Source organism: Arctopsyche grandis, chromosome 13 (assembly GCF_051622035.1).
Source record: "Arctopsyche grandis isolate Sample6627 chromosome 13, ASM5162203v2, whole genome shotgun sequence".
Lineage (NCBI taxonomy): Eukaryota > Metazoa > Arthropoda > Insecta > Trichoptera > Hydropsychidae > Arctopsyche > Arctopsyche grandis.
This window is the reverse complement of record NC_135367.1, coordinates 12,007,675-12,020,903: the sequence shown is the minus strand read 5'-3', so window position 1 is coordinate 12,020,903 and position 13,229 is coordinate 12,007,675. Positions and strand designations below refer to the sequence as shown.

The 13,229-nt window shown below is 26.8% G+C and overlaps 1 protein-coding gene and 1 long non-coding RNA gene across 2 annotated transcripts in view; both read right to left on the bottom strand.

The window, feature by feature from the left end:
• LOC143921171 (uncharacterized) overlaps nt 1-13,229 on the bottom strand; it is an 895,047-nt gene that overhangs the window by 102,474 nt on the left and 779,344 nt on the right. The gene's annotated exons all lie outside the window — the stretch shown is intronic.
• On the bottom strand, nt 1,441-3,610 carry LOC143921151 (uncharacterized). The gene is made up of 3 exons (XM_077444315.1): nt 3,261-3,610; nt 2,654-2,998; nt 1,441-2,375 (listed from the first exon to the last, which is right to left on the bottom strand). The coding sequence occupies exons 1-3, from the start codon at nt 3,366-3,368 to the stop codon at nt 1,641-1,643; spliced, it is 1,188 nt and encodes a 395-aa protein (XP_077300441.1). The 5' UTR covers nt 3,369-3,610; the 3' UTR covers nt 1,441-1,640.

Sequence of the window (13,229 nt, the reverse complement as noted above, 5' to 3'; positions counted from 1 at the left end):
AGTAGGGTGGAAATCAATCAACCATTTAGTATAAATATGTATAATAAATATATGGGTGGGGTTGATCAAATGGATAACCATATTTCTAACTATAATATAAGTATTAGAGGGAAAAAATGGTACATGCCTATTCTGTTTTGGAACATCGATGTAGCTGTGAATAACGCTTGGATTCTAAGTAAAAGTTTTGGTTGTAAATTTGATAAATTAGGATTTATCAGACAGGTAACAGAGACGTTGTGCAAGTGTTGTGGTCAAAAACGAAAACAATTGGTCCCATTCAGACCCGGCAAAGTTAATCAAAATCAAAAGGAAGTTGGAAGACATTTGATATTGGTCAAACAGAAAAGGAGAAATTGTGGACACTAAAAATAAAACGTTTTCCGCTTGTGGTAACTGTGAAATTCCATTGCATGACAAATGTTTTGTACCGTATCATAATAATTAATTATTTTGTCTTCGTGTATTTTGTTTTTACGACTTTTGAACCCAAAATCTCGTTTATGACATTTCTTCTTTTAAAAGGGTGCACCCTTTTTTTTGTTGACGATGTGTATATGTCACAATATATGTACCTACGTGTGTTATGTTATGCGATTTGAAAATATCATTTTATCGAAGAGATGCGTGTTTGTTATTTTTAAAATTAATTTTATAAATTTCTTAACAATAAAATTACAAATAACCAGTGAGAAAGTATTATAACTGATTATGTGACTCCATTGTGATTTTTGTTTTATTTTAAAAAACATGTTTCATTAGCCCCAAAGGTCGTTCACGACACCACCTTGAAAAAAATTTAAAATGTTGAAAAATCAATTAATTATCCATCCCTATCCTATAAAAAATATTTCCCATGAAATAACTCGAGAAAGATTTTGGGAAATAAACGAAAAAATAGTCCTGGGCACATGGGACATGTGTTTTCACGCGAGCTCTGGGTTCAAATGGGTTAACTATTATGGATTATATTTTTTACTCTACGTCACTTTACGAGCTCGAACTAAATTTTAAGAGGTTTAAAACAAACTTTTAACAGTAAACACGCTGACAGTGACAGTTCACGCGCATGCGCAGAAGGCTTTGGGCCTGTCGCAGATATATTACCTGCAAATAGCCAATAATTCACAGATATAGTATGTTACGGGGATGAGTAAGAGATGTTATAAGAATAGTCACAGATTTTTGTCAATCCACATCAGTATTTATACAATAATATATAAACAATACTGAAATAAGATTGAGTTGGTAAACATAAATAGTGATAATGATATTTGTGTGTAATGTGAACAATATAGTTGCAGCCACAAAGTTGGACTTCAACATAGTTAAGATTTGATAATTAAAGTTTAAAGAGCATTGAGATATACCACATAACAAGTACCTGCAAATAGCCACAACCATTTAATAAAACAACTTAATATACATTGAAATACGGAATAATTTGTGGGAATGTAAATTTTATTTAAAAAAACAATGTTTTTCAGCATACTCATTATTACAATATACATATGTATCAATTATAAAAATGTATTCCATATTATAAAACAAAACTTCATCTATTGTTACTTACGTACATAGATAATGTAAAAATTAATGAATTTTCATACAAAGGTATACGATAAAATATTTTTTAAAAATCAACCATGAATTTGTGTATGCCTCAATAAATTAGCTTTTCGTACAAACGATTTTAGGCAAACATTGCATTTGAATGGTTTTGTGCCCGTGTGAATTTGCATGTGCCTGGATAAATTGTGTCTATAACTGAAGGATTTCAAACACATGTCACATTCGAACGCGTGTTCCTTATTGTGTAATTTTTTATGTCCTGTTAACATGTATTTAAACGGAAACGACGCTGGACAGACGTCGCATTTGTGCGGTTTTAGCACCGCGTGAAACGAAATATGTTGTCTCAATGAGTTTTTCGACGTGAAAGATTTTGGACAAACGTTGCACTTGTATGGTTTAATCCCAGTGTGCGTGTCCAAATGTATGGTTATGTTATACCTGGATGCGAACGATTTCGAACAAATGTCGCATTCGTAAGGTTTTGTGTTAGAGTGGAAATTCGCATGTTTTACGAAGCCGGATCTCTGTGCGAATGATTTCAAGCAAATGTTACATTTGTACGGATTCTCGCCGGTGTGACTTTTCATATGACGCCTAATGGACGACGAGTGTTTGAACGATTTTAAGCAAACTTTACATCTTTTTATGTGCTTCATAATATGCAACAGTAGTTCCGACTTATCGGCGAACGTTTTACTACAATCGTCACATTCGAATCTGCGATCGTCATGTAAGCTCTTTCTTCGCGAAATATTACACTTTCGCATCTGATTTTTGATATTATTACTTTTTCCAATCACCTGCAAGATGGATGAAAAAAAAAACAGAGCTTTTAAACAAGAAAGTTAGTGTTTTGAAGCATAAGAAATGAATGGTTATAATTCATAAAAAATAAAAGTATTAGTAAATAACGACGATAAGGCATGTTAGTTTTTTATTAAAATTTTAAGGATACAATTTATTACTTAAGTAAGTTGTCATTCTTGAAGGTGCTAATGGAGAGTTAGTTAGTTTTTATAATTTTATATGAAAGGTGTTAGCTTTGAAAAAAAGAGATTGCAATAAAGAATATTATTACCGTTGATTTTTTTTTAATATTATCTTCATTATACGTTGAAAGCTTTAGAGTGAAATGAGAATCTACAATTTCTTTTTCAACGACTGGCTTGATATCGCAGTCATTGATAGTGCTTGATAGAATTTTTTCATTTTCGTACTCGACAAAGGAATCAGAATGTGTCTGATCCTCCCAAACCAAATCATCCAGCAAAACTTCTTCGGTTTTGATTTTAAAAGGCTCGACTTCCTTCAGTCTTGATATCTGATCGCTTTTAATACAAGTATTTTTAAAGTTTGCTAAGGATTCTAGTTGCGTTTCGCAGGAAAAGCATATTGTATCAGGAAATCCATCGCCTATCTCCACCTAGAAAATAATTCATAGTATGTATTAGGGCTGATATTGGACTGGTTATACATATTATTCATTACTATTGGTTTTACCCGGCTTCGCTCGGTATTTGTAATATATGAACCACTTAAAGATGGCTAATCTAATAGTTTTATTTTATTGAAATTTATTAGAATATTCATTTGTTTTTGTATTAAATTTAAAGTCACAGATTCTACGAACCAAAACTTACATACATACAAAGTCTCTTTCGAAATGATATATTAGATGAACCAACCTTTAACTGACAGCAGCACCATATGAGCTCCACCAATGAACGTGGTCCACCATGGATGAAGACAGCCGAACCAGCGGGTACGGAATATAGACAAAGTCGGCACTCCATCGTAGACTTTTCGCGCTCTCTGACATCGGGGTGGTCTCTTTGATGTCGAATTTTCCTTAGGTTTAGAAAAGCACACACAACGTCACGCCTAAACTATATCAAACAACGGACGAGAGCCATCAAGCAGGAGGACCAACCTTAGAATAGCTTCACTATCGATATTGGTAAACGGATTACGGAATATCTGGCACTCGAGTTCTCGTTTCGCGCTATTCTACTTTCGATTATTGGAATTTTTGGGTGTCAGATGTTCCGTGATCAAGATTTTAGTTACGTGCGCGAGATCGCTTTTACGAATTTTGAATTAAGTATTTTGAATTGCGAATTTCGAATTAAGAATAATTATGAATTTTGAATTTTGAATTTTAAAATTCGAATTCCGAATTTTGAATTAAGAATTTCGAATTACGAATTACGAATTTCGAATTCCGAATTTCGAATTTTGAATTTTGAGTTTTGAATTTTGAATATTGAATTTTCAATTTCGAATTTTGAATTTTGAATTTTAAATTTTGAATTATGAATTTAAAATTTCGAATTACGAATTTCGAATTACGAATCTCTTATTAAGAATTTCGAATTACGAATTACGAATTATTATATTATATCTAATTATGAATTTTGAATTTTGAATTTTGAATAACGAATTTTGAATTTTGAATTACGAATTTCGAATTCCAAATTTCGAATTTTGAATTTTGAGTTTTGAATTTTTAATATTGAATTTTCAATTTCGAATTTTGAATTTTGAATTTTGAATTACGAATTTAAAATTTCGAATTACGAATTTCGAATTACGAATTTCGAATTACGAATTTCGAATTACGAATTTCGAATCTCTAATAATGAATTTTGAATTTTGAATTTTGAATTTTGAATTTTGAATTACGAATTTCAAATTTCGAATTACGAATTTCGAATTACGAATTACGAATTACGAATTTCGAATTACGAATCTCTAATTATGAATTTTGAATTTTGAATTTTGAATTTTGAATTTTGAATTTTGAATTACGAATCTCTTATTATGAATTTTGAATTTTGAATTTTGAATTTTGAATTTTGAATTTTGAATAACGAATTTTGAATAACGAATTACGAATTTCGAATTACGAATCTCTAATTATGAATTTTGAATTTTGAATTTTGAATTTTGAATTTTGAATTTTGAATTTTGAATTACGAATTTCAAATTACGAATTACGAATTTCGAATTACGAATCTCTAATAATGAATTTTGAATTTTGAATTTTGAATTTTGAATAACGAATTTTGAATAACGAATTTTGAATTTTGAATTTTGAATTTTGAATTACGAATTTCGAATTACGAATCTCTAATTATGAATTTTGAATTTTGAATTTTGAATTTTGAATTTTGAAGTTTGAATTTTGAATTACGAATTTTGGATAACGAATTTTGAATTTTGAATTTTGAATTACGAATTTCGAATTACGAATTTCGAATTTCGAATTTCGAATTACGAATTACGAATTTCGAATTACGAATTTTGAATTACGAATTTCGAATTACGAATTTCGAATCTCTAATAATGAATTTTGAATTTTGAATTTTGAATTTTGAATAACGAATTTTGAATTTTGAGTTTTGAATTTTGAATAACGAATTTCAAATTACGAATTTCGAATTACGAATTTTGAATTACGAATTTCGAATAACGAATTTCGAATCTCTAATAATGAATTTTGAATTTTCAATTTTCAATTTTGAATTTTGAATTTTGAATTTTGAATTTTCAATTTTGAATTTTGAATTACGAATTTCAAATTTCGAATTACGAATTTCGAATTACGAATTTCGAATTACGAATTTCGAATCTCTAATAATGAATTTTGAATTTTGAATTTTGAATTTTGAATTTTGAATTTTGAATTTTGAATTTTGAATTTTCAATTTTGAATTTTGAATTACGAATTTCAAATTTCGAATTACGAATTTCGAATTATGAATTTCGAATTACGAATTTCGAATTACGAATTTCGAATCTCTAATAATGAATTTTGAATTTTGAATTTTGAATTTTGAATTTTGAATTACGAATTTCAAATTTTGAATTACGAATTTCGAATTACGAATTAAGAATTACGAATTTCGAATTACGAATCTCTAATTATGAATTTTGAATTTTGAATTTTGAATTTTGAATTTTGAGTTTTGAATTTTGAATAACGAATTTCGAATTACGAATTTCGAATTACGAATCTCTAATTATGAATTTCTAATTACGAATCTCTTATTATGAATTTTGAATTTTGAATTTTGAATTTTGAACAACGAATTTTGAATAACGAATTTTGAATTTTGAATTTTGAATTTTGAATTTTGAATTTTGAATTTTGAATTTTGAATTACGAATTTCGAATTACGAATTTCGAATTTCGAATTACGAATTACGAATTACGAATTTCGAATTACGAATCTCTAATTATGAATTTTTAATTATGAATTTTGAATTTTGAATTTTGAATTTTGAATTTTCAATTTCGAATTTTGAATTTTGAATTTTGAATTTTTAATTACGAATTTCGAATTACGAATTACGAATTTCGAATTACGAATCTCTAATTATGAATTTTGAATTTTGAATTTTGAATTTTGAATTTTGAATTTTGAATTTTGAATTTTGAGTTTTGAATTTTGAATCACGAATTTCGAATTACGAATTTCGAATTACGAATCTCTAATTATGAATTTTTAATTATGAATTTTGAATTTTGAATTTTGAATTTTGAATTTTCAATTTCGAATTTTGAATTTTGAATTTTGAATTTTTAATTACGAATTTCGAATTACGAATTACGAATTTCGAATTACGAATCTCTAATTATGAATTTTGAATTTTGAATTTTGAATTTTGAATTTTGAATTTTGAATTTTGAATTTTGAGTTTTGAATTTTGAATCACGAATTTCGAATTACGAATTTCGAATTACGAATTTCGAATTTCGAATTTCGAATTTCGAATTACGAATTACGAATTTCGAATTACGAATCTCTAATTATGAATTTTGAATTTTGAATTTTGAATTTTGAATTTTGAATTTTGAATTTTGAATTTTGAATAATGAATTTTAAATTTCGAATTTTGAATTTTGAATTTTGAATTTTGAGTTTTGAATTTTGAATAACGAATTTCGAATTACGAATTTCGAATTACGAATCTCTAATTATGAATTTCTAATTACGAATCTCTTATTATGAATTTTGAATTTTGAATTTTGAAATTTGAATAACGAATTTTGAATTTTGAATTTTGAATTTTGAATTTTGAATTTTGAATTACGAATTTCGAATTACGAATTTCGAATTTCGAATTACGAATTACGAATTACGAATTTCGAATTACGAATCTCTAATTATGAATTTTTAATTATGAATTTTGAATTTCGAATTTTGAATTTTGAATTTTCAATTTCGAATTTTGAATTTTGAATTTTGAATTTTGAATTACGAATTTCGAATTACGAATTACGAATTTCGAATTACGAATCTATAATTATGAATTTTGAATTTTGAATTTTGAATTTTGAATTTTGAATTTTGAATTTTGAATTTTGAATTTTGAATTTTGAATTTTGAATTTTGAGTTTTGAATTTTGAATCACGAATTTCGAATTACGAATTTCGAATTACGAATTTCGAATTTCGAATTTCGAATTTCGAATTTCGAATTACGAATTACGAATTTCGACTTACGAATCTCTAATTATGAATTTTGAATTTTGAATTTTGAATTTTGAATTTTGAATTTTGAATTTTGAATTTTGAATAATGAATTTTAAATTTCGAATTTTGAATTTTGAATTTTGAATTTTGAGTTTTGAATTTTGAATAACGAATCTCTAATTATGAATTTTGAATTTTGAATTTTGAATTTTGAATTTTGAATTTTGAATTTTGAATTTTGAATTTTGAATTTCGAATTTTGAATTTTGAATTTTGAATTTTGAATTTTGAATTTTGAATTTTGAGTTTTGAATTTTGAATCACGAATTTCGAATTACGAATTTCGAATTACGAATTTCGAATTTCGAATTTCGAATTTCGAATTACGAATTACGAATTTCGAATTACGAATCTCTAATTATGAATTTTGAATTTTGAATTTTGAATTTTGAATTTTGAGTTTTGAATTTTGAATAACGAATTTCGAATTACGAATTTCGAATTACAAATTTCGAATTACGAATCTCTAATTATGAATTTCTAATTACGAATCTCTTATTATGAATTTTGAATTTTGAATTTTGAATTTTGAATAACGAATTTTGAATAACGAATTTTGAATTTTGAATTTTGAATTTTGAATTTTGAATTTTGAATTTTGAGTTTTGAATTTTGAATCACGAATTTCGAATTACGAATTTCGAATTACGAATTTCGAATTTCGAATTTCGAATTTCGAATTACGAATTACGAATTTCGAATTACGAATCTCTAATTATGAATTTTGAATTTTGAATTTTGAATTTTGAATTTTGAGTTTTGAATTTTGAATAACGAATTTCGAATTACGAATTTCGAATTACAAATTTCGAATTACGAATCTCTAATTATGAATTTCTAATTACGAATCTCTTATTATGAATTTTGAATTTTGAATTTTGAATTTTGAATAACGAATTTTGAATAACGAATTTTGAATTTTGAATTTTGAATTTTGAATTTTGAATTTTGAATTACGAATTTCGAATTACAAATTTCGAATTTCGAATTACGAATTACGAATTACGAATTTCGAATTACGAATCTCTAATTATGAATTTTTAATTATGAATTTTGAATTTTGAATTTTGAATTTTGAATTTTCAATTTCGAATTTTGAATTTTGAATTTTGAATTTTGAATTACGAATTTCGAATTACGAATTACGAATTTCGAATTACGAATCTCTAATTATGAATTTTGAATTTTGAATTTTGAATTTTGAATTTTGAATTTTGAATTTTGAATTTTGAATTTCGAATTTTGAATTTTGAATTTTGAATTTTGAATTTTGAATTTTGAATTTTGAATTTTGAATTTTGAGTTTTGAATTTTGAATAACGAATTTCGAATTACGAATTTCGAATTACGAATCTCTAATTATGAATTTCTAATTACGAATCTCTTATTATGAATTTTGAATTTTGAATAACGAATTTTGAATAACGAATTTTGAATAACGAATTTTGAATTTTGAATTTTGAATTTTGAATTTTGAATTACGAATTTCGAATTACGAATTTCGAATTTCGAATTACGAATTACGAATTACGAATTTCGAATTACGAATCTCTAATTATGAATTTTTAATTATGAATTTTGAATTTTGAATTTTGAATTTTGAATTTTCAATTTCGAATTTTGAATTTTGAATTTTGAATTTTGAATTACGAATTTCGAATTACGAATTACGAATTTCGAATTACGAATCTCTAATTATGAATTTTGAATTTTGAATTTTGAATTTTGAATTTTGAATTTTGAATTTTGAATTTCGAATTTTGAATTTTGAATTTTGAATTTTGAATTTTGAATTTTGAATTTTGAATTTTGAATTTTGAATTTTGAATTTTGAATTTTGAATTTTGAATCACGAATTTCGAATTACGAATTTCGAATTACGAATTTCGAATTTCGAATTTCGAATTTCGAATTACGAATTACGAATTACGAATTACGAATTACGAATTACGAATTTCGAATTACGAATCTCTAATTATGAATTTTTAATTATGAATTTTGAATTTTGAATTTTGAATTTTGAATTTTCAATTTCGAATTTTGAATTTTCAATTTTGAATTTTGAATTACGAATTTCGAATTACGAATTACGAATTTCGAATTACGAATATCTAATTATGAATTTTGAATTTTGAATTTTGAATTTTGAATTTTGAATTTTGAATAATGAATTTTAAATTTTGAATTTTGAATTTTGAATTTTGAATTTTGAGTTTTGAATTTTGAATAACGAATTTCGAATTACGAATTTCGAATTACGAATCTCTAATTATGAATTTCTAATTACGAATCTCTTATTATGAATTTTGAATTTTGAATAACGAATTTTGAATAACGAATTTTGAATTTTGAATTTTGAATTTTGAATTTTGAATTTTGAATTTTGAATTTTGAATTACGAATTTCGAATTACGAATTTCGAATTTCGAATTACGAATTACGAATTACGAATTACGAATTTCGAATTACGAATCTCTAATTATGAATTTTTAATTATGAATTTTGAATTTTGAATTTTGAATTTTGAATTTTCAATTTCGAATTTTGAATTTTGAATTTTGAATTTTGAATTTTGAATTACGAATTTCGAATTACGAATTACGAATTTCGAATTACGAATCTCTAATTATGAATTTTGAATTTTGAATTTTGAATTTAGAATTTAGAATTTTGAATTTCGAATTTTGAATTTTGAATTTTGAATTTTGAATTTTGAATTTTGAGTTTTGAATTTTGAATCACGAATTTCGAATTACGAATTTCGAATTACGAATTTCGAATTTCGAATTTTGAATTTCGAATTACAAATTACGAATTTCGAATTACGAATCTCTAATTATGAATTTTGAATTTTGAATTTTGAATTTTGAATTTTGAATTTTGAATAATGAATTTTAAATTTCGAATTTTGAATTTTGAATTTTAAATTTCGAATTACGAATTACGAATTTCGAATTACGAATTTCGAATTAAGAATTTCTTATTATGAATTCTGAATTTTGAATTTCGAATTACGAATTACGAATTACGAATTTCAAATTAAGAATTCCGAATTATGAATTTTTAATTTAGAATTTAGAATTTAGAATTTTGAATTTTGAATTTTGAATTTTGAATTTTGAATTTTGAATTTTGAATTTTGAATTTTGAATTTTGAATTTTGAATTTTGAATTTTGAATTTTGAATTTTGAATTTTGAATTTTGAATTACGAATTTCGAATTACGAATTATGAATTTAGAATTTAGAATTAAGAATTACGAATCACGAATTGCGAATTACGAATTATGTAATGCAGCTTGTCCTTAATTTATCAAATTAAATTATAGTTAAGTATGGGAACGCATACGTGACAGACAGACGAACATTGATTTATATAGATATGTAGGATTGGTATGTGTGGTACGTAATGTCAGGTTGGTATGAGTGATACGTATAGTATTTGTACGTTGGCAATGTTTGCGCGCAAGTTGTTTGCCTACATAAACATTTCCTTAACTACACACTGGCGCTTCATACTTTCGCGTCGATAAAATCGTAATTACGAATATTATTATTATTAAGAGGTTTTTTCCCTTTTTTATTTTACAGTAATCTTTCTTGACATGTATACAACAAATCCTGAAAGTTCTATCGTAATCGGTTCTTTGGTTTAGGAGCCTATTCGAGACAGACAGACATTGATTTTTATATATATAGAAGATTTTATTGGACACACCGTGTGACAGTAAACCAAACTAATAAAGCCATATTAAGAAAAAACTATTTAGCTATACACATTATATTAAACTATCATTAACTATTACAATATTTATTGTATTCTATATCTATGGGTTTACCTCACAGCATCGAAAGTCAAAAGATCGAAAAAACAAATATCGGTAGGCAAAGATCGAAAATCGAAAGATCGAAAAGAATATATGCTTGGTAAGCGATACTATGTATATATAATATATATCAGTGGTATGCGGTGAAATTATATCTCTTTTTGTCATACAGCCTTGTTTAATGTGCGCGCGCAGAATACGGGAGGAAAATCCTGTTCCTCTTGTTCCTGTTGTATCCTGCTTGCGCAAATTAAGTGAGGATGTACGATGGGGGGAGAGAGACTTTTACCGCACGCCACTGATATGTATACTTACCGTTTTTCATATGTATGCATGGTAAACGAACATTTTCGATTTTTTGACTGTCGGTGCGGTGACGGTCACCCAGAATTTAGGGGTGTTGTACCATATGGTAATTGGATTATTAGTCACATCACGATCGCAAAAAGACAATTTTTGGCATGAAAATCACGAATACGGAATATTTGGCACTCGAGTTCTCGTTAATATGTATGATAGTTATCGTTAGTATTATGAATTTTTCGGCTGCCAGATGTTACGTTAAAGTGATTTTAGTGACTTTTGGGTGAGCGCTTTGTGACCAATAATCACCGAATCATACCATATGTATATACAAATGTGTGCATCGCACACAGGCGGTCGAAATATAAAAGCGACTAAAAGCACGAGAGTCGAAAAAATTATATTCTTTAAAAAATATGAAACAAGATATGTATTGTAATTTTTAAAATGAATTTAGGTTGTCTTTTTGTATAGTTGTGGATTGCTGTTACTAGTTACAACTTGTAACACACCCGAACTACAATTCGGGGAAATAATGGTATAGCAGGTACATCTTTGGTTTGCATAGAGTTAGGTATTTTATGTTCTATTATTTTTGCGATTGCCAGATGTATTTCTTCAGGGATGAATAGAAATGCTGAGTACAAATGTTTGAAGTTAGAAAGTAGAGGCGCCTTTAGCGCTCTGATTTAAAATTTTGTAGCACCTCGGCGCTCTAATTTTAAATTTTGAAGCACTTTTGGTGCATCGAGTGGCACCCTATTTTACTCGGCGCCCTCGTGCGCCACCCGACCCAACCCCCTCATAAAACTGGCACTGTATCTTTTCAACATTTAAAAAATACTCATGGTTATTTTGGTGCTCTCCGTGTACGCTTTTTTTTTTTATAAAAGTGCCTTAGACCAGCGGTTTCCAAACTGGGAGGCGCGCCTCCCTGGGGAGGCGCGGACTATTGCCAGGGGAGGCGCCAAAACTTTTATAAAAAAATATTTTTCATACCATAATATCTACAAATAAATAAAACTTCATATCGTAGCTTAACAGTAAAAATTCAATGCATGAATGTTTATTTTTATCTTTCTTTCATTTTTATATCTACATTTAATTCCTATAAAAAAATATCCGTAGAGGAAGATTTTAAAAATCGCGCCTTTGCAAACACTCTTTTTTGGTAATGCACAAAACGACCGCTAGTTGCATGAAACAATAAACTCAAATTTAAAAGTCACTCGTGGCTGAAGTGTCAACTGAAGCGTATTGTCGGGATGTGATATTGTTTTTATCGTGATTTCTTTCTGAAAATAATAGTTAGTATATTTTTATAATTACATTTCATTATTATTTGTTTAAATTATATCAATAAAATATTTTTTAGCCGAATGGATACATTTTTGAGTGATTACAAGAGAAAAGTCGACAATAATGAAGATACTGATGCTTATATAAGTGGGAATAAAAGCAAAAAAGAACAAGGAGATAAAGCTTTGAAGAAAAGACGATACAGTTCATCGAAATAATAGTTAATATATTTTTATAATTACATTTCATTATTATTTATTTTAAATTATATCAATAAAATATTTTTCAGCTGAATGGATAAATTTTTGAGTGGTTACAAGAGAAAAGTCGACAATAATGAAGATACTGATGCTTATACAAGTGGAAATAAAATAAAAAAAGGACAAGGAGATAAAGCTTCGAAGAAAAGACTATACAGTTCATCGTATTTATCATTAGGATTCACAAGTGTTATTATAGATGGTTTGGAAAAACCAATGTGTTTGTTGTGTTCGAAAGTTTTGGCTTCAGATAGTATGAGACCACAGATTTCAGATAGTATAAAACGGCACCTAGAAACTCTACATTCTGAATACGTTGAAAAGCCCATATAATTTTTTCAAAGAAAATTGGATGAGATAAATATTCAGAAGCAAACGTTCAAAAAAATACTTTCAGTTACACCAAACGCATTATTGGCTTTGTAC